Source organism: Cebus imitator, unplaced genomic scaffold (genome assembly GCF_001604975.1).
Source record: "Cebus imitator isolate Cc_AM_T3 unplaced genomic scaffold, Cebus_imitator-1.0 Scaffold101, whole genome shotgun sequence".
Classification (NCBI taxonomy): Eukaryota; Metazoa; Chordata; class Mammalia; order Primates; family Cebidae; genus Cebus; species Cebus imitator.
Window position 1 is genome coordinate 1455419 of NW_016107416.1, and position 23192 is coordinate 1478610.

The 23192-nt window shown below is 36.8% G+C and overlaps 1 protein-coding gene across 18 annotated transcripts in view; it reads left to right on the top strand.

The window, feature by feature from the left end:
* Nucleotides 1–23192, top strand: part of LOC108310087 (ankyrin repeat and KH domain-containing protein 1) — a 133690-nt gene that overhangs the window by 30562 nt on the left and 79936 nt on the right. For 17 of the 18 annotated variants that reach the window (XM_017536768.2, XM_037741417.1, XM_017536771.2 and 14 more), the window contains exons 3-9: nt 4023–4179; nt 5971–6118; nt 6839–6986; nt 11030–11263; nt 14491–14585; nt 17686–17923; nt 18227–18418. In XM_017536768.2, the coding sequence (XP_017392257.1) occupies nt 4023–4179; nt 5971–6118; nt 6839–6986; nt 11030–11263; nt 14491–14585; nt 17686–17923; nt 18227–18418 (1212 nt within the window). The remainder of the gene's footprint in view (nt 1–4022; nt 4180–5970; nt 6119–6838; nt 6987–11029; nt 11264–14490; nt 14586–17685; nt 17924–18226; nt 18419–23192) is intronic. The other variant, XM_017536769.2, reaches the window with a different exon arrangement.

Here is a 23192-nt window from a genome sequence, read left to right on the forward strand (position 1 = left end):
GGGTTCAAGCAATTCTTCTGCCTCAGCCTCCTGCGTAACTGGGACTGCAGGCAGGCACCACGATGTCTGGCTAATTTTTATATTTTTAGTAGAGATGGGGTTTCACCATATTAGCCAGGCTGGTCTCAAACTCCTGACCTCCTGATCACCTGCCTCAGCCTCCCAAAGTGCTAGAATTACAGATGTGAGCCACCACGCCCAGTCAAGCCTAGATTTCTTTACAGAGTGATATGGGGTTATCCCAAAATTCTGTAACATACAAAATTTAAAATCTCTAAAATTTATTTTACTTTTTATTTCTCAAAGAAAATGTTCATATTTTGGATTTCTGTGTTCAACTCTTATATTTTTAAGGTATTAAGATAATCAGCAGCTGGGTACAGTGGCTCACGCCTGTAATCCCAGCACTTTGGAAGGCTGAGGCAGGCGGATTGCCTGAGCTCTAGAGTTCGAGACCAACCTGGGCAACTTGGTGAAACCCTGTCTCTACTAAAATACAAAAAATTAGCCAGGTGTGGCAGCATGTGCTTGTAGTCCCAGCTACTCAGGAGGCTAAGGCAGGGGAACTGCTTGAACCTGGGAGGTGGAGGTTGCAGTGAACCAAGATCACACCATTGCACTCCATCCTGAGCAACAGAGTGAGACTCTGTCTCAAAAAAAAACCACAATGATAATCAGCTAGTTATCAAGGAAAAGTTATCTGTTAGTAATTACATTATAAAATTAAAATGTGTTGGTTGGGCGTGGTGGCTCACACCTGTAATCCCACCATTTTGGAATGCTGAGGCAGGTGGATCATAAGGTCAGGAGTTCAAAACGAGCCTGATCAACATGATGAAACCCTGTCTGTACTAAAAATACAAAAATTAGCTGGGCATGGTGGTGTACCTGTAATCCCAGTTACTCGGAAGGCTGAGGCAAGAGAATTGCTTGAACTGGGACCTGGGAGGTGGAGGTTGAAGTGAGCCAAGATCGTGCCTCTGCACTCCAGCCTGGGCTCCTGAGCGAGACTCCATCTCAAAATAAAATAAATAAAATAATCAATTTATGACTCTTTATCTGTACTGATTTGGGGAACTGCATGTGATTACTTGTGTATTCACTTTAATCTATGCTTAGCTTGATTTTAAATAGCTAATTTTTTTTTGAGACAGAGTCTTGCTCTGTCGCCCAGGCTGGAGTGCAACCCCTCACTACTGGGTTCAAGCAAGTCTCCTGCCTCAGCCTCCTGAGTAGTTGGGACTACAGGCGTGCCCCACCATGCCCAGCTAAATTTTGCATTTGTATTAGAGACGGGATTTCACCATGTTGGCCAGGCTGGTCTCAAACTCCTGGCCTCAGGCAGTCCACCCGTCTTGGCCTCCCAAAGTGCTGGAATTACAGGTGTAAGTCACTGCGCCTGACCCTGGAATACCTCCTGAAGGACTTGCCTGAGCTGAGATCGCATCATTGCGCTCTGGCTTGGGTGACAGTGCAAGACTTTGTCTCAAAAAAAAAAAAAAATAGCTATTTAAAATCAAGTTAAACATAGATTACAGTGAATACTCAGGTAATTAACATGCAGCTCCCTAAATCAGTACAGATAAAGAAGTCATAAATTCATTAAATTTATCTCCCACATTTTTATTTTATAATGTAATTGCTGACAGGTAAGTTTTATAGTTAACTTTTTTAACTTTTTTTTTTTTTTTTTTGAGATGGAGTCTCACACTGTCACCCAGTCTGGTATGCAGTGGTACAGTCTCGGCTCTCTGCAACCTCCGCCTCCTGGGTTCAAGCTCTTCTCCTGCCTTTGCCTCCCAAGTAGCTAGGATTACAGGTGCCTGCCACCATGCCTGGCTAATTTTTTGTATTTTTAGTAGAAGTGGGGTTTTACTATGTTGACTAGGCTGGTCTCGAACTCGTGATCTCATGATCCTCCGGCCTCGGCTTCCTAAGGTGCTGGGATTACAGGCATGAGCCACCGTGACCGGCTACTCTTTTTTTATTTTAATAAGCAGAAGTACATTCTAAAATAATGATAAAAAGTATGTATTTCTATTGGTTTTTTTGTGTGTAGTATTATATATATAGTAAGTGCATAAATCAGTAACAGTTGTTTATTATCAGCTACTATACATGATACTGTACATAATTGTATGTCCCACACTTTATGCAACTGGCAGCATGGTAGGTTTGTTTACACTGGCATCACCACAAACGCATGTGCTATGATGGCACTATGCAATAGGAATTTTTCAGCTCCATTATCATCTTTGGGGACCACCATTGTACATATAGTCTGTCTTTAACCCAAACATTGTTATGCAGTGCACGACTATATTTCATATTGAAGATGAAAACTGTGATTTATAGGCATGAGCCGTTGCACCCAGCCTAGGAAGATAGAATTCTTGACACTATTTTAACTTAAACAAAATAAAGTTGAAAATATTTTTTTCTTTAAGGTTCTTTGAAAATTAAGAATTAGGCCATATCAAGAGCTTTAAAAAATTCTTTTCTAAATTATAAATGTAATATGTATTATAAAATAGCTAAAGCAATGTTAAATATATTAAGTAGATAATAAAACCTTCCCATTGTCTGTCAAGGTTTACATATACTTCTGGACTTTCCCCCTTGTGGTAATATAAATACATCTGCATGTTTGAATATGCATGATTGTTAAAAATGAAGTAGGATCATAATACACAAAATACAACTTTTTTTTCCACATAATTTATTGTGGGCATCCTTCCATGACAGTTTATGTTGATCTTTCTTTTTTTATTAAAGGGTACATTAATAGTCTGTTGCTTGGATGTACCATAATTAATTTTACCAATTTTAGTTTATATCCAGTTTTTCAGTATCACAAATAATGCTATAGTTTGTAGCCTTATATATCTGTAACTTTTCTTACTTGTGCAAGTATCTCTTTAGGACAGATTTTTATAAAGCAGTATCAATGGGTAAGAATATATTTGCATTTAAAATTTTGGTAACCGGCTGGGCATGGTGCCTCATGCCTATAATCCCGGAACTTTGGGAGGCTGAGGCAGGTGGATCACTTGAGGTCAGGAGTTTGAGACTAGCCTGGCCAACATGGTGAAAACTCGTCTTTACTAAAAAAAAAAACAAAAATTAACTGGGCATGGTGGTGCATACCTTTAATCCCAGCTACTCAGGAAGCTGAGGCAGGAGAATCGCTTGAATCTGGGAGGTGAAGGTTGCAGTGAGCTGAGATTGTGCCACTGTAGTCTAGTCGAGTGACAGAGCAAGACTGTCTCAAAAAATAAATAAGTGAAATAAAATTTTGACAACTATTGTTAAATTAGTTCTTCAAGTTTGTGTTTGTATTTATTCCTATCAACAATTTTTGAGAGGACCTCACACTTCAGATGTTGTTTTGTCAATTTCATAAATGAAAAATACCTCACCATTTAGATTTGCATTCATTTTGTTATTAGTAAATTGTGTTGGCAGCTCTTTGGAAATGATATAAATTCGCTGGATGTTGTATATATAATTTTTTAATTTTAATTTTATTTGTAAGAATGAATTTAATTTAAAATGTTGTTCCAGAAGATGGTTGTCAGTGGGTTTTTGACCTAAGGAAGAAACAATTGAATTGTTTGTTATGATATTACAGACTATCCCACTTCTGAAAATACTACTGAAAATAGTATAGTCAGATATCCTCTACTAGAGCACTTATGGTGTGACTGTGTATTTTGAAAGAAATCTCATGTATTTGATACAGTTAGCATCATATGAAGTTACATGTTGAGTTAGTTAGAGGATAAATTAATATTATGTGCATAACAAAGGTAGAAAGACTGAAACATAGGTGGTTATGCCATGGCCTTCGATACTAGTGGCAGAATTGAAATGATCAACCTTATCTTCTTTGGTCAACCTAACCTATGGATTCTGTACCATTTCTTTTCCCTAGATAATAGTGTTTAGAAATATAATTACAATTTGCACTTTTATACTTTTTTTTTGTCCTGCACTACCTGATTGATTGATGCACACTGAAGGGATTGGCAAATTGTCAACTGCTGATGGTAAAGCTTTTGCAGATCCTGAGGTACTCCGGAGACTGACATCCTCAGTTAGTTGTGCACTGGATGAAGCTGCTGCTGCACTGACACGGATGAAAATAGAAAACAGCCACAATGCAGGACAAGTGGACACGTATGTGTTTAATGACTTTTGGGTGTTAAACGTTTTCTTGAGTAGATTTTGGGGAAGTAGCCAGTTTTGGTTAAATATATCTTTTGGTGGAGCTTATAAACTTTAGCTGAATGGATATTATATTTTAAGTAGATATATAAATGTATATGTATTATGTAGCTATAAAAGTGGATATTAGGCCGGGCGCGGTGGCTCAAGTCTGTAATCCCAGCACTGTGGGAGGCCGAGGTGGGTGGATCACGAGGTCAAGAGATCGAGACCATCCTGGTCAACATGGTGAAACCCCGTCTCTACTAAAAATACAAAAAATCAGCTGGGCGTGGAGGTACATGCCTGTAATCCCAGCGACTCAGGAGGCTGAGGCAGGAGAATTGCCTGAACCCGGTTGGCGGAGGTCGCGGTGAGCCGAGATCGTGCCATTGCACTCCAGCCTGGGTAACAAGAGCGAAACTCTGTCTCAAAAAAAAAAAAAAAGTGGATATTATTGTTTCTTCATTCAGCTCTTATTCATTGAGCATTCTGTGAAATGTATAAAACTAGAGTCTATGAAAAATCCAAACTGAATAAGATCTGGTTTTCAGTTATAAGGAAGTTACTTATTCCAAAGGTTATTATAGTAAACCTCTGTGACTGCTTGAATAATGATATATGAAATGAGTTACTAATGCAGTAGCCTAGTTGCTTGCTACTCAAATGTGGTCCATGGCCTAGCAGTATCAGCATCACCTCAGACCTTATGAGATATGCAGAATCTCGGGCCCTACTCCAGATCCACGGAATCAGAATCTGCATTTTAACAAAAAATATGAGTAAATCGTATGCACATTAAAGTTTGAGACTCAGTTGTCTAGTTAGTCATTCTGTGGTAAAAGAGGTTTTCACCTTCACTATTACTAAATAAAAATTTCAGCTGTAGGATTATATCCCAACATGTCTTTGGGAATCATTATAGAAATAGAGTTTAAAAACTTGTGTATCTAATACAGGGATGTCCAATTTTTTGGCTTCCGTGGGCTACATTGGAAGAAGAATTGTCTTAGGCCATACGTAAAATACAAACACTAAAAGCCAGGCATGGTGGCACATTTCTGTAACCAGGCACTTTGGGAGGCCAAAGTGGGAGGATCACTTGAGACCAGGAGTTCAAGACCAGCTTGGCCAACATGGCGAAAACTCATCTCTACTAAAAATATAAAAATTAGCCAGGTTTGGTGACACACACCTGTAATCCCAGCTACTCGGGAGGCTGAGACACAAGAATCACTTGAACCTGGGAGGCGGAGGTTGCAGTGAGCCAAGATTGCACCACTGCGTTCCTGCTTAAGTGACAGAGTGAGACTCTGTCTCAAAACAAAACAAAACAAAACAAAATACAAACACTAATGATAGCTGATGAACAAAAAGAAAAAAAACTGCAAAAGAATTTTATAGTGTTTTAAGAAAGTTTACGAATTTGTGTTGGGCTGCTTTCAAAGCTGTCCTAGGCCATGAGTTGGACATGCTTGGTCTAATGCTTTAAAAAACCTCATTTAAAATTTGTTATGTTAGGAGATTTTAAAAGATAAAAATGATAGCTGGTTTCAAATTCACTCACTGGCTTTCTGGCTTGGTTGATAAACATGAATAATTGAAGTTGCAGAAAAGATACTCAGCAAATATGTTCGTATAATTTTATCTCTTACTATATTAACATTTTTCTGTGTGTGAGTAACTCTTTATATTTAATATAATTTATCATAGGACCCCTGAGTCTTTTTGTTTTGGTTAATTGTTGAATGGTTTTGTTTCCAGTCGCAGTCTAGCAGAAGCTTGTTCTGATGGGGATGTTAATGCTGTTCGTAAATTGCTAGATGAAGGCAGAAGTGTAAATGAACATACAGAAGAAGGAGAAAGCCTGCTGTGTTTGGCTTGTTCAGCAGGGTATTATGAATTAGCACAAGTAAGCAGAAATAAGATCTTTAGTGATTAAAATTGTGGAATGGTTTTGGTATTTTATTAATTTTTGTCACTTATAAGATAGATTATAATTAGAGGCCAGAGTCTTCTCTTCCCCCACCCCACTTCCCTTTTTGGCAGTAGGTAAAGTAGAAATGGATACATAGTTTGTAGCCTGTACGTGCAACTGAGAATGGTTCATTTTTCTGCCACTTACTCAAAGCTAATCCTAATAAGAAACAAATGGAAATAATAATTTTAAATTTGTCCTTAGAAATAATATACAACTATAATGGAAAGTAGTCATTATTTTTATCACATTCAAGTTACCCCAATTCTTTTAATTTTTTTTTCTTCTGTGTTAGAGCAGTACTGGAAATGAACCATGTTTTTACCAGTTTCTGTCTTGTGAGTATAGTTTTGCTGTTCTTTAGCTCTAGATAACCTCAAGCATAACATACTTTGACAAGAGCAATCACATTTTATAATAGGATGGCTAATATGATTGCCTACTTTTAAGATTAACATGTAATGATATTGTAAAATATGGCACGTAACCAGGCATGTTGAGCAGTGAAAGTTGGTATATTTTTTCAAAAGGTCATTATTGATTTTTCATCACCCCTATTCTAGAAGAATATCTTCATAGATTTAGTATATTCTCTAGAAATACTATTGTGTAGTAAGAATTTACAATTTCTCTATGTGTATATGTGTTTTAAAGGTATTGCTTGCTATGCATGCTAATGTTGAAGATAGAGGGAATAAAGGAGACATAACTCCCCTGATGGCAGCTTCCAGTGGAGGTTACTTAGATATTGTGAAATTATTACTTCTTCATGATGCCGATGTCAACTCCCAGTCTGCAACAGGTATGTAGAAAATGATGTATTAGTTGGGAGAAAAAAATTGACATAATTAATTGTTACCTGAGACAGAAAAATTAGATTTCTGAGAAAAACCAGTGTAAACCTACAGAAAAATCTTAGCCCTTGTGTGGAATCTTTGAGTAAAATACAAATTAATCTGATATTCTCAAAAGTCCTTAAAACACTTAGATTCTCTTTAGTCAAGATTGAGTTTTTGTGGTATAAACATAATGAAACATTATTCAGACTTAAAAAAAAGGAAGAGATCCTGCCATTAGCCACAACATGGATGGACCTGAAGGACATTATGCTACTGAAATAAGCCAGACACAGAAAGAAAAGTATTGTATGATTTTACTTTTTCTCCCCCACAGTCTTGTGAATGTATATATGCATGATCTCACTTACATGTGGAATGTTGAAAATGTATAAAAAGGGTCGAATATATAGAGATAAGACATTGGTTACCAGGTCAGGGGTGGGGAGAAGAAATGGAAGAAGTAGGTCAAAGGATAGAAAGTAGTGAATATATAGAATGAATAAGTCAAAAAATCTGATGTACAACATGACGACTATAATTAGTAATAGTGTACTATATTCAGGATTTTTACTGAATGAGTAGATCAAGCTGCTCTTGCCACAGGGGGCAAAATTGGATAACTATGAGAGAAGAATATGTTAATTTGTTCTACTGTAGTAACCATTTTACTACATTATGTGTCTTATAAGAACATGTTACATGCCTTACGTAAATAATATATATGGAGGCAAAATTTTAAACTGTTTCTTATAATTCTTTATCTTCAATACAAAACACTTTAGATTATAGATAAACCTGAGTGTTTACCCTATAGGCTTTTACATGTTGAGTGTGTTGAATACATTTACTAATTAAGATAATCTTTTTTTTTTTTTTTTTGAGATGGAGTCTTGCTCTGTCACCCAGGCTTGATTGCAGTGGCACTATCTCTGCTCACTGTAACCTTCGCCTCCTGAGTTCAAGAGATTCTCCTGCCTCAGCTTCCCAAGTAGCTGGGATTATAGGTGCATACCATCACACCTGGCTAATTTTTTGTAACTTTTTTAGTAGAGATAGGGTTTCACCATGTTGGCCATGCTGGTCTTGAACTCCTGATCTCAGGTGATCTGCCCGCCTCGGCCTCCCAAAGTGCTGGGATTACAGATGTGAGTCACCAAGCCTTGTCAAGGTATTCTTGTATAGCAACAGTCCTCAACCTTTTTGATACCAAGGACAATTGGAAGACAATTTTTCCACACATAGGTGTGGGGGGGATGTTTTTGGAGTGAAACTATTTCACCTCAGATAGTTAGGCAGTTGTCTCATAAGGAGCATGCAACCTAGATCCTTTGCCCGTCATTTATTTGAGCAGCTTTGTACATACTATAGTTGGAACCCTTGAAAGTGGTTCTTTCTGTATTAATTAAATATAAAAAATGTCTCTTACATTTACATAAAAGAAAACAGTTAATTTTAGAGCATGTTGGTGAACCACCAGATTGATTTACTTATTTTTTTTGTCTGATTATGAAAATAATATATACTCGTTGGAAGAACATTTGAGAAATGCAGAGAAGTAGGAAGAATAAAAGATTACTCCCATAATCTCTGTGGCACAGAAATCACTGCTATTACTATTAGTTTAGTTCCTTCCAGTATTTTTGATGTATAAAGTTATGCAGTTGAAATTATACCCTATGTGCAATTTTGTTTGACTTTACTTATTTTCCATTCTATTAACTTTTTAACAAACTTTTTTAAAGGTTGCGTAATATTTCATAGAATTGATATACCACAATTTTTAGGGGCAGAGGGCATTAATTGGTTGTGAACCACAGCAAAAGATTTTAAATTAAGATGATGACATCAATTACTTTGTTCTGGTTAGCAGCATTATGCTATATACACACTCTTTTTAAAAATACTCAAAAAAGATGATGCTGCCATCAAGGAAGTTTTAAATTTCTCCTTGAGTTTTTTTGAGATCATCAAATTCAGTGGGTTTTAAGGTTGTTTTCTGTCAAATAACCCTAACTTTAAGCCAAACCGTATATGGAAGCACAGATATAATATTATACAGATAAAAGAGGAATTGATCTAAAGTAGAAATAGTTGAGGGGTTTGATTTCTGGAACCTAGTTCTCCCCATTTCCTGTGCTGTAGAACTTCTTGGAAGGGGGGATTCTAAAGTTCTTCGGAATACAATTTGAAAACCATATTGTTCTCAGTACCTTTATTTTTATTTTGAAAGAGGAAAGGGCTTTGAAGTCCCTCCTTTTTTTTTTTTTTTTCTGGCTGAAATAGATATGCTATGTAGAAGGAAGGGATTATTATGTACCATGCAGTAAGCACATACTCTTGGATGGGCTCTGCAGTATACTGTCCATGTGGCCATTTCAGATGTTTTTCTCAAACCCCACACATACCCCTCCTCACTTCCACTGATTGCCTTAACTCATACTTCATTGGGAAAATAGAAATTTCCAGAAGGAAATTGGGTCGTCTTCTCACCAATAATTTCTAGTCAAGTTCATATTTTAATTAATTCATTCATTCACTTTGTTCAGTAAGCTGCACCTACTGCCTGCATGTCAGAATCACTTAAGAGAGCTTATTAAAAATATAGGTTCCCAGGAGTCTTCCTTCTGTACTCCAAAGTAGTCAGTATCAGGAGAGACCAGGGCTGATAAACCACACCTCCATATTGCAGCTCTGTCAGGGAATGTGGTCGCTATTCTGGTCACCTACTTTTACTTAATGTATTTTGTTTGATGTCAGATATCCTTTTCTGCCTTTAGGAATCCTACTTAACTTTTGAGGTCCAATCCAAATGTAGCTACTACTGCTTTTTTAAAGAACAAACAATTCCAGTTTTATTGGCATAATTCATGTACAGTAAAATTCACTTAAGTATATGATAATGATTTTTAGTACATTTATAGTTGTACAACTATCAGTACAATCTAATTATAGAATATTTCCATCACCTCAGTCTCAGACAACTACTAATCTACTTTCTGCCTCTATAGATTTGCTTCTCTGGATATTTTTCGTCATCCAAACCTTTATAGTGTATAGTCTTTTGTATCGGGCTTCCCTGAAAGTCTTCTTTTTTTTTTTTTTTGAGACAAGGTCTTGCTCTGTTTCCCAGATAAGAGTGCAGTAATGTGATTGTAGCTCACTGCAGCCTTAAACTCCTGGGCTCAAGTGATCCTCCCATCTCTTGCCTCCAGAGTAGCTGGGACTACAGGTGTATGCCACCATGCCTGGCTCAGTTCTTTTTAGTAGAGATACTGTGTTGCCCAGACTGGTCTCAAACTCCTAGGGGTCAAGCAGTCCTCCCACCTTGGCGTCCTAAAGTGCTGGGATTACAGTTGTGGGCCATTGCACCTGGTCAGAAAATCTTTTAATTAGTAAGAAAATTGGCTGGTTGAGGTGGCTTATGCCTGTAATCACAGTACTTTGGGAGCTTGAGGCAGGTGGAACACCTGAAGTCAGGAGTTTGAGACCAGCCTGGCCAACATGGTGAAAACCCTTCTCTATTAAAAATGCAAAAATTAGCCAGGCCTGGTGGTGGGCGCTTGAAATCGGGAGGCAGAGGTTGCAATGAGCCAAGATCACACAATTGCACTTCAGCCTGGGTGGCAGAGTGAGACTTTGTCTCAAAAAAAAAAAAGAGCCAGGTGTAGTGGCTCACGCCTATAATCCCAGCACTTTAAGAGGCTGTAGTGGGTGGATCACCTGAGGTCAGGAGTTTGAAACCACCCTGACCAACAAGATGAAACAAAAAAAAAGAAAAAGGAAATTAAGGTGATGCTTCTAACCAATGATAATGAGAAAAAGTTGAGATAGTAGTTGTAGTGAGTTGTATAAGGGAATTGAAGAGGTATACCTGGCACATTAGCATAATCATAATTGTATCTGTTCTGATTTTATATTTCTTTTTATTATGTTTTTCTTTTTTTAATCTTTTATTTTTTTAATACATATTCTGCTTATGTATTATATTTCTCTTTGTTCTTTTTAGGAAACACTGCACTAACTTACGCCTGTGCTGGAGGATTTGTTGACATTGTTAAAGTGCTCCTTAATGAAGGTGCAAATATAGAAGATCATAATGAAAATGGACATACTCCCTTAATGGAAGCAGCCAGTGCAGGTCATGTGGAAGTTGCAAGAGTTCTTTTAGATCATGGTGCAGGCATCAACACCCATTCTAATGAATTCAAAGAAAGTGCTCTTACGCTTGCGTGCTATAAAGGTACTTAACATATGCATGAATATTTATAATGTTTTTCATAACCACTTTGAATATTTGAGTTAACTTTATAATGCTTATGTTTTCCCTGTGCTATAAAATTACCTAGTTTAAAAGAGATTATATAGAAAGTCTATTTTAGCCTGTATTGCCTGTAATATAGTTTTCCAGTATATGTTTATTATTTTAATTCATATTTACTGGGTTAACTGTGAAGTTAACCCAAACACTTAGCATAGATTTAGAGGGTTTCCATTATTTAATAAATTTTGTTTTATATGCTTTTTCCAGTGTTTATTTAAAAAATAGTACATGCCAAAGTAATACACACAATACTGAAAACCTGAAAAACACAGAATAACACAAAGAAAAGAAATTTTTCTTTTTTTTCTTTTTTCTTTTCTTTATTTGAGACAGTGTCACTCTGCCACTCAGGCTGGAGTGCAGTGGTGCAATCTCAGCTCACTGCAACCTCTGCCTCCTGGGCTCATGTGATTCTCGTGCCTTGGCCTCCCAGGTAGCTGGGACTACAGGCATGCACCACCATGCCTAGCCAATTTTTGTATTTTTAGTTTATGGTTACTTTAAAACTGTTTCACTATGTTGACCAGGCTGGTCTTGAATTCCTGACCTCAAGTGATCCTTCTTCCTCAGCCTCCCAATGAGCTGGGATTACAGGCATGCATCACCACACCCAGCTAAAGAAAAGAAATTTTAAAATGACATGTAATGCTACCATCTAAAGATAAAGAAGCATGTAAACAATATTTTAGTGTACATATTTCTGGTGTGTTTTTAAGTATGTTTATATACAAACATATATATTTTAAACAAAAGTTATACTCTAACAGTTTTATAGTCTACTTTTATTTAGCAGTATATCAGACATTTTTCATCTGAATAAATATTTTTTATTTTTTATTTTTATTTTTTTGAGACGGAGTTTCGTGCTTATTGCCCAGGCTGGAGCACAATGGCATGATCTCAGCTCACTGCAACCTCTGCCTCCTGGGTTCAAGCAATTCTCCTGTCTCAGCCTCCCAAGTAGCTGGGATTACGGGCGCATGCCACCGTGCTCGGCTAATTTTTGTATTTTTAGTAGAGACAGGGTTTCATCTTATTGGTCAGGCTGATCTCGAACTCCTGACTGCAGGTGATTCATCCACCTCGGACTCCCAAAGTGCTGGGATTATAGGCATGAGCCACTGCAGCTGGCCTATTTTTTATTATTTTTAGAGATAGGATTTTGCTCTGGTGCCCAGGTTGGAGTGCAGTGGCACTGTCAGAGCTCACTGTAGCCTCAAACTCCTGGGTTCAAGCGATCCTCCTGCCTCAGCCTCCTGAATAGCTAGGATTACAGGCTTATGTCACCATACCCAGCTAATTTTATTTTTATTTTTTTGTAGAGATGGAAGTCTCACTCTATTGCCCAGGCTGGTCTCTATTGTCCAGGCCTCAAGTAATCTTTCTACCCCAGACTCCCAAAATGTTAGGATTATAGGTATAAGCCACCATACCTGACCTCAATAAATATTTGTACACTGTAACTTTTGATGATCATGTACTATTTTACTATTTCATTTAGGATTAAAATTGGCTACGTATATCACAGATTCTAAATTAATAATGATTTGAACAAAAGAGAATTAGAAGGGTAAGCTGTTTAGCGCTAGTATGGCAGTTCCATTGTCATCAAGAGCTCATAATTCTGTTTTTTTTCTCTACTATCCTATAATGTGGTTTGTATCCTCAAGGTTACAATAAACGTATAAACCAGGATGGTAGCTAGGACCCCAGCAGTTCGCATTCTAGGAATGATAAAGCCGTTAAGGACCAAATAAGGAGTGCCTCTCAATTTAGCAAGCTTCCTTTAAAGAGTCTTCCTAGGTGTGCAGCCGTATAACTACCACTTAAATCTCATTGGCTACACATAGCTGCAAGAAGGGCAGAGAAATATAGTCTTCTAGTCAGGTAAGTTGCCCAGATGAAATTGGAGTTCCGTTACTAAAAAACAATAAGAGAATGCTGGGTACAGTAGCTCACACCTGTAATCACAAGCACTTTGGGAGGCTGAGGCAGGAGGGTCTCTTGAGGCCTAGATCAGTCCTAGCTGCTGGGGTAGCTGAGGTGGAAGGATCCCTTGAGTCTTGGAGTTCGAGGCTGCAGTCAGCTATGATCATGCCACTGCACTGTAGCCTGGTCATTAGAGACCCCGTCTTTAAAAAAGAGAAAGAATAAAAGAATGGATATTGGATAGGAGACTAACAGTCTCTGCCAAATACATCAGATAGATGCACATAATTGCCTATTGTTGGACACTTGAATTGTTTCCAGGTTTTCAGTATTATTAAAAACACTGTGATAACATCCTTGTGCAGACATTTTTGCCTAATCTCTGATTATTTCCTTAGGATAAATTCCTGGAAGTGGAATTGCTGGGTCAAAGGGTATGGACATTTTTAAGGCTTTTGATACATATTGCCAAATTGCCTTCTAGAAAGGTTCAACCAATTTATACTCCCACCAGCAATGTTTGAGAGTGCCCTTTACCCCACCCTACACCCCTGCCAACACTGGGTATTATTATTCTTTTTAATATTTGCCATTTGATAGTAAAAAAAAAAATGGTGTCTTATTTTAATTTGCATTTCTTTAATAGGAAGGTCGTTTTCATCAGTTAAATATTCACTTGCATTTCTTTCTTGAATTATCATTTCATATTCTTCACCCATTATTCTACTGGAGGGTTTGTCTTTTTCGTATTGACTATCAAGGCTTTTTTTAAATTCACTGTATCAAGAGGATTGAAATTATTTTAAATGGAGTTTTCTGTGCCTGCTTATTGCCACAGTGGGTTTATGGTTACTTTAAAGCTGTTTTTCTGGAGTACATGATCCAAAGATACTTTACTTGGCTATTTGATCTCAGGGTTTTCATTAGCTAAATAATTATGTATATTCAACCAAGGTAAAAGCATTATTGCTTTACTTAACCTTGAATTATGTGCCTTAGACTAATTCAATCTTTAAAGCCTAGATAATAAGACCTTGAAAAAAGCCTATATATTACTTTGAATGGGCTTTGTAAAACTGTTAACTGATTTATTTATTGAATGTAAAATAAGTTGTCAAATTCTTGGATAGACATCTGAAGAAAAAGAATCCATGCTTCAATACCTAAGTATTAAACTGATAGTCAATTATTTTAAAATTTCCATTCCTCTTTTCAAGGCCATTTGGATATGGTTCGCTTTCTACTTGAAGCTGGTGCAGATCAAGAGCACAAAACAGATGAGATGCACACTGCCTTAATGGAGGCCTGCATGGTAATTTTAAATTACACTCGAGATTTCATGGGAAGAAAAGTTCATATGTGTTTAAGCCTTTGAGAGTTATTAATTGGTGTTGGGTTTGTATAATTTCTTAACTCGATGCTCAATTAAACACAGTTAATGCTTGAATGCCTCTGCTTTTGGAAGAGAACAGTAAAGTATTTGGCCTTAGGGCTGTTATTGATAAAACTTTAATTTTGGAGGTAGTAGACATAGTTCTAGTGTTTTTATAGTTTCATATTAAAATCATATATAGCAAATTAACTTCAAAATATATTGACTCAAACTATATGGATAGCCTATGAAACATTTAACTTTTTTTTTTTTTAAGGATAATCTAGAATATTTTTAATATAAACCTTTTGCGTCACAGAGAATAATAATCACCTTTAGTGCTGTCAATCCAGAAATCCTTTTTCTACTTCTGTAAACACATATATATTATGCATATATGCATATCTAAAAGAGAGTGCAAATACAGAGAAACTCAACGCATTCTGATAAATATTTAAGACAGATTTAATGGCAAGAAAATTACCTGGAAATACAAATGCGTTTCTCAGATGTGATTAAATAAGCTCATCATTACATATGTTAATTTCTATTTTGTTGACTATTGCTGTGTAACAAATCACTCAAAACATAGTGGCTTAATGTAGCAGCCACATATTATCACTATCTATTTTTTTTTTTTTTTTGAGATGAGTCTCGCTCTGTTGCCCAGGCTGGAGTGCAGTGGTATGACCTTAGCTCACTGCAACCTCCGCCTCCTAGGTTCAAGTGATTCTTGTGCCTAAGCCTCCCAAGTAGATTCAAGTGATTTTCGTGCCTCAGCTTCCCAAACCTCCCACGTATATCTCACACTATCTTATATCTCATATGATTCTGTCGGTTGATTGGGTGGTTTTTCTGTTGATCTCTGTCTCTCTCTCTTTTTTGAAGACAGACTCTCACTCTGTTACCCAGGCTAGAGTGCAGTGGCACTGTCATGGCTCACTACAGCCTGTATCCCCTGTACTCAACCAGTCCTCTCGCCTCAGCTTCCCAAGTACCTGAGACTAGAGGGACATGTCACCATGCCCAGCTTTTAAATTTTTTGTAGAGATAATATCTCACTGTGTTGCCTAGGCTTTAAGAAAAGAGTTGTATTTATTTATTTACTTTTTTTTTTTTTTTACAATTCCTCTCTTAATATATGTACCGAAGATATGTTAGTAGGATCTATAAAAAAAAAATCTTCAAACTTCAGCTGCGTGTGGTGGCTCATGCCTGTAATCCTAGCACTTTGAGAGGCTGAGGCGGGTGGATCACTTTAGGCCAGGATTTCAAGACTAGCCTGGCCAACATGGTGAAACCCCATCTCTACTAAAAATACAAAACTTAGCCAGGCATGGTGGTGTGCACCTGTTATCTCAGCTACTTGGGAGGCTGAGACACGAGAATCACTTGAATCTGGGAGGTGGAGGTTGCAGTGAGCTGAGATCACACCACTGTACTCCAGCTTGGGTGACAGAGCAAGACTCTTTCTTTAAATAGAAAAAGAATTCAAGTAAATTCAAGTAAAACAATTTATTGAGAGCCTAGAGGAGGTCGGCACAATAGCAATTCTGTGATCTGTAGACACTTAAAAATCCTTGTTTTCTTTTCAATTAGAAATACATTTCAACTACCAAATAACTCAGTACAGTAATTTGGTTAAAATATTTTATTTTACATGTATTTGAAGTATTAGTAAAACTAAAATTTTAATGTGAAGTCATCTGTTTTTGGCATCATATCAAAAGTGATTAAAGCTGGGCTAGTCATTTAGTTAAGTATAATAAAAGTCTTGATGGATATTGAAATTTAACAGTTAAGGTTTCTTTATTTAATTCTTTTTTGGTTTTGAGATAGGGTCTCTGTCACTCAGGCTGGAGTACAGTGGCATGATCTTGGCTCACTGCAACCTCTGCCTCCTGTGCTCAAACAGTCCTCCTGCCTCAGCCTCCCAAGTAGCTGTGGCTACAGGTGCACACCATTAGCTTAACTAATTTTTGTATTTTTTGTAGAAACATGGTTACACCCTGTTGCCCAGGGTGGCCTTGAACATCTGGGCTTAAGCTATCTGCCTGCCTCCGCTTCCCAAAGTGGTGGGGTTACAGGTGTTAGCCACCATGCCCAGCCTTATTTCTTTAATAAAAGAACTACTAAACCTTCTTTTTCTACTCAGTATTTATTTTTCCTTAGCAACATTTTGGTCATTTTTGAAATATAGTACAACATAGCCTCTGACCTTATGTGCCACAACAAGCATTAAGACCTACATAAATCTTGACATTAAGAATTTGAAATTGAAGAAGGATATTTATGGTGATAAGTAGAATTGATACCCAATATTTTACTGTTAATTGCCTTATTATCTATGCAGATAGGCTATGGTAAAAATGAGAATATTTTATTGTTAATTGCCTTACTATCTATACAGATAGGCTATGGTAAAATTTTTTCCCAAATTAATCTTTATTTTTATGTCTTTACCTCATTGCAACAAGGCATTGTGATTAGGAAAAATATAGGATAGTGTCAATCCAGAGATGTTTATGTTGGTGACATAATCCCAAGTAGTAATGACTTCACATAATTTGTTGTGTTATTTTTTGCCATGCCTTTGTTTCTGAAATAGATCTCATACAGTTTCTGCATTTGAATATGCAACCTGAATTTGAGTATATGGCTATAGTTGACCTGGCAGTAGTATAACCTGGTTATTTTGAGGTCCTGTTGACTATAGATTTCAGTTTTTTGAACTTCAAAAAATACGGAAATTTAAAATTATTTGGATTTGTGACTGTTAATGTCACCGAGTCTCATTCTTTTGGAGAATTTTGGGCTTGCTCAAAAGTTGCTTAAAATAATTTAAAAAATATTTTAAAACAATGTTGATCTTTTGATAAGGCTCAGATGAGCATGATAATATATATGCTGTCTATGCTAAATCTTCTAATCTTGTCTTTTTTCTTCCTATTGTTTTCCAATCTCTTGCTTTCTTCTCTCCCACTTAAAAAATCTCAAAACAAAAAATTTCTCTCCTTGCTTTACATCTGAAAATCTGCAGGATGGACATGTAGAGGTGGCACGTTTGCTTTTGGATAGTGGTGCTCAAGTGAACATGCCTGCAGATTCATTTGAATCTCCATTGACGCTAGCTGCCTGTGGAGGACATGTTGAATTGGCAGCTCTACTTATTGAAAGGGGAGCAAATCTTGAAGAAGTTAATGATGAAGGATACACTCCCTTGATGGAAGCTGCTCGGGAAGGACATGAAGAGATGGTGGCACTACTCTTAGCACAAGGTAAAGCAGTTTTATTTCTTTTAGAAAAGTCAGTTTTCTTTAGATGTTTCATATTAGTACTGGTTTAGTTTACTGCAACTAGTGCCTGTGTGTGTGTGTGTGTGTGTGTGTGTGTGTGTGTGTNTGTGTGTGTGTGTGTGTGTGTGTGTGTGTGTGTGTGTATTTTGCATTGATGATAATTTCTGAACACTCTGGAGGGCCATAGAAGTAGAAAAGACAGAGATGATTATCGTAATTCAGAAAAATAGCATCTTTATTATAAGTCTCTTGCAACTAGTTTTATCTATTTTTATACTTTCCTAGGAGCAAATATAAATGCCCAGACAGAAGAAACTCAAGAAACTGCTCTTACTTTGGCTTGCTGTGGAGGATTTTCTGAAGTTGCAGACTTTCTGATTAAGGCAGGGGCTGATATAGAACTTGGCTGCTCCACACCTCTGATGGAGGCATCTCAGGAGGGACACTTGGAGTTGGTTAAATATTTGCTGGCTTCTGGTATGTGGCTTTAAAATGCCTTATTGCTCAGAAAGACAGATACAAATAATAGTTTACTTATATATGGAATCTAAAAACGTTGTACTCATAGGTTACCAGAGTGTGGGAATGAGGGTGGGAGGAGGATACACAAGGAAGAGGGAATCGTTGATCAAAGGGTACAGAGTTTCACTTACATAGGTGGAGTAAGTTTTAATGATATATTGCATAGCAAGGTCACTATAGTTGACAATAATGTATATCTCAAAATTGCTGAAAGAGTAGATTTAAATGTTCTCACTACAAATAAATATGTGAGGTGATGAATGTTTATTAGCTTGATCTAATCATTACACAACATATACATATATCATAACATCACATTGTACCCCATCAATATATACAATTATTATTTGTCAGTTAAAAATGAAACAAAAATTTAAAATACCTTTTAGAAAAAGACTTACATTGTTTTCTTTCTCTTTTTTTTTTCTTTTTTTGAGACGGCGTTTCGCTCTTATTACCCAGGCTGGAGTGCAATGGCGCGATCTCGGCTCACCGCAACCTCTGCCTCCTGGGTTCAAGCAATTCTCCTGCCTTAGCCTCCCGAGTAGCTGGGACTACAGGCATGCGCCACCATGCCCAGCTAATTTTTGTATTCTTTTTTAGTAGAGACGGGGTTTCACCATGTTGTCCAGATGGTCTCGATCTCTTGACCTCGCGATCCACCCACCTCGGCCTCCCAAAGTGCTGGGATCATAGGCGTGAGCCACCACGCCCAGCCTTACATTGCTTTCTTAACTTTAACAATTAACTGTTAACTGTTTCATTTCTATAAGAGTTGAAAGACAGCTCCGTAATTTAACTGGTCTTACACTCCTTAGTCTTTAAAACTCATTTTTAAAAAGATTTCATACTGTTACTAACGTTTACATAGTGACCATAAGGCATCTTGTTCACCTTCTTTCTCCATTTAATTGTTCGTGGCTTGTGGAAGGGAGATGTTAGTTTCTCCTAGTCTCTGTTAATAAATAGGAGGTGGGGATGATGACATTATTGAGGGTATAATTTGGTACCTTTAAGTCTGTTCATTTCTTGACATTTTTAAGTCATCTGAAAAAAGAGGGAATTAATTTTTTTTGCAGAGTACTAATTTTAAAAATATTTTTGCCTTATTAATTGTTAAGCTGTGGTAAACAGTAAGTACTTTTACATAGAATATTTATAGTTTTGGCTGGGCGTGGTGGCTCACTTCTGTAATGCCAGCATTTTGGGAGGCCAAGGCAGGCAGATCATGGGGTCAGGAGTTCAAGACCAGCCTGGCCATCATAGTGAAACCCCGTCTCTACTAAAAATACAAAAGAAATTAGCCAGGTGTGGTGACAGGTGCCTGTAGTCCCAGCTACTTGGGAGGCTGAGGCAGGAGAATTGCTTGAACCTGGGAGGCAGAGTTTGCAGTGAGCCGAGATCGTGCCATTGCACTCCAGCCTGGGCAACAAAAGCAAAACTCAAAAACAAAAAAACAAAAAAAGAATATTTGTAGTTTTATAGAACATATTAAAAAAAAATTAGTCCCAACAGATGTAAATATATTCTTTGAAAGTAATAGTAGGATTTTTCTTTTCTTCCAGGTCTGATATATTATTTAAAATTTAATATATAGAAAAGTTAATATGTAAAAGAAAATAAAATATTTAGCAAAATTTTATTCATCCTTTTGGGCTTTCATTGTTAACATTAATTTTAATATAGCTCAACCTCAGCTTTTTCTTTGAATTATTATTGAAATAATTTGTTAAACCAGATTTCTTTTTTTTTTTTTTAACGACAGGATTGTGCTTTGTCACCCAGGCTGGAGTATAGTGGTGTGAATATGTTCCACTGCAGCCTTAGCCTCCTGGGCTAAAGTGATCCTTCAGCCTCAGCCACCCAAGTAGCTGGGACTATAGGCGTGTACCAGCATGCCTGGCTAAGTTTTATATTTTTTGTAAAGACGAGGTTTCGCCATGTTGCCAAGGCTGGTCTCAAACTCCTGGGCTCGAGCAGTCCGTATGCCTCAGCCTCTCAAAATGCTAGGGTTACAGGTGTGAACTACCACTCCTGGCCTTAAACCAGATTGCGATTGGTTTGGATGATTATGATTTGGACAAACCAATCATAAAAGCTGACTTCTTTCCTGAATCAAATACTGCTAATCACTCTAGTTAGTGTATATATTCAGTCATTTTCCCCCTATCATTTTTAGTAACTGTGTCCTATTCAAGTGTCTTTCTCTGCTAGTGGTTATCTTTGTCCATTCTTCCCTCATCCCTCTCTTAAGCTAAAGTCATGCTATCATAACATGTTTTTAAAAGAAGGAATAAATGTTTATTAAGAAATTCTTGAATACCAGACATTTTGCTCAGCTTTTGTGTTATCTCTATTAATTGCCACTGGTTCCTGTGTAGTGAGTAATATTAAACACATTCTTATAGATGAGGAACTGATACACAGTGATGTTATATAACTAACTCCCTTTAAGGTAACCAAGCTAATAGGGACAGAGCCAGCATTGAAACTTAGAACTTTTGACATTGTTTTTTCTACCGCATTACCATTGATTTAGCTCCTTTTGCTTATTTGAAGTAGGTAGCTCGAAGAACTATCCCAGGCTTTGAGAATCACTTTTATGTGATCACTACCTAAAGGTGTTTTTTTTCTCCCCAGTTTTAAGTGTGATTTATTTACATGAAGCTCTTCTTATAGTGTGGCACTAAAGAAAACTCATATAAGGGCTATAAAATTAAAACAAATTTAACAACCTTTTTGTTATGGCATTTTTTCAAACATATAGAGAATGTAGTATTTGAGATCCTAAGAATCCATCACCCGGTTAGTGTTTTAACATGAATGTCTAATTCATGGCCAATCTTATTTCATCTGTACTTCCTCCACATTCCCATTTTTATAAAATTATTTTACTTAAAGAAACATTTTTTAGCTTTTTATTTTTAAAAATTAAAAATTAATGATTAAAAGTGTTCTTTTATAAAAGTGTTAATATTCAGTATTTAAAAGATAATTTAAAAAATATCCACAATACAATTTTCCTACCTAAAAAATTTTAATGAGTTCCTTAGCAAATATCCAAGCCATTTTCATATTTCTCTTGATAGTTTTATAAATCTGTATGTGTGTATTTAGTGACTTGTTTGAATTAGGATTCAAATAAGATTCATATAATCACTATTAATCATTATGTCTCTTAAGTCTCTTTTAATTGATGGGCTACGTTTTATTTTTCTTTTTTCTTGGAATTTTTGGTTGAAGAAATGGAATGTATGTCCTTTAGGCTTCCCAGAGTATGGATTTTGCTGATGATATCCCCATGATTTTGTTTAACTTATTTTTCTATCCTTTGGATTTTCTATAAATTAGTAGTTAGATCTAGAGACTTGATTGTATTCAGGTTTGACTTTTTTGTTTTTTAATGGGACTACTTCATAGGTAGTATTTGTATACTTTCTTCAGGAGGTAATAAGCATATAATTGTCTCTTTTTTTGTGATATTATTAGCCATTGATGAGCATTGCTTAGATCTATTAATTCGTTAGGGGTTACAAAGAGGTGATATTCTAAGTTCCTTTATTCCGTCTTTTTATTTCTTCCTTAAATATCTGTAAAGAGAAACTTCCCCTCAACGATTTGGCCTTAAATTAAGTACAAATTATCATATAGGAATGGGAAGAAAAATGTTTGTCTTTTTTTTTCCCCTTTATCTACCAGTTTCTGAAGTGATGGGGCAGCCCCTTAGCGTCTTTCAAAGGTGATCAGTGAAGTGTTTTTTTGTTTAGTTTTGTTTTGAAACAGACTCTTGTTCTGTTACCCAGGCTGGAATGCAGTGGTGTGATCGTGGCTCACTGAAACTTCAAGCTCCTGGACTCAGGGGATCTTCCTGCTTTAGCCTCCCAAGTAGCTGGGACTACAGACATGCACCACCATGCCTGGCTAATTTATTTTTTAATTTTTTTGTAGAGGTGGGGTCTTGCTTATTGCATAGGCTGATCTTGAAGTCTTGGCCTCAAGCAGTCCTCTCACTTTGGCCTCCCAAAGCACTGGGATTACAAGTATGAGCCACTATGTCTGGCCCTGTTGTTTTGTTTTTTATTTGAATATCATTTTGAACTTTTGGATTTAAATATATAAGATGGCTTTTACTTCATCACTGTCATTCTTTTTGATACAAAAATCATTAGAAGATGGGACAGTCTGAATATCTTTGATAATAAGGTTAGTGCCTAAATCCTTTTGTCATGGCCTCATTGTAGTCTCTGATAGTTTTCTTGCTTCCTGATATGGCAAGGATTTTCCAGGCTCATCTTAGACAGTTCCTGCTCCCGCCTGGGGATCAGTCATTTTTCTAAGAAACTCTTAATTTCATTTAGTAGTAAATAGTACTTAGAGACCATGATCTAAGCTAGAGGTGCTATTTCTGCTTAGTCTACTACCATTATGTCTAGACTGTAGTTGGTCAGGGCTGGGAAATATGTATTTTTCTTATAGATTAAATATATCAGGAATTCATTGGTCACCTTCGAAGGATGCTAAGGGACCACCTCCATACTTCCAATTCAGAACCACAAGGTTTCGTTTTGTTTTGTTTTTGAGACTGAGTCTTGCTCTGTTGCCCAGGCTGGAATGCAGTGGTATGATCTGAGCTCACTGTAATCTCCGCCTACTGGGCTCAAGTGATTCTCCCACCTCAGCCTCCCAAGTGGCTGGGACTACAGGCATGTGCCTTTTTTTTTTTTTTTTT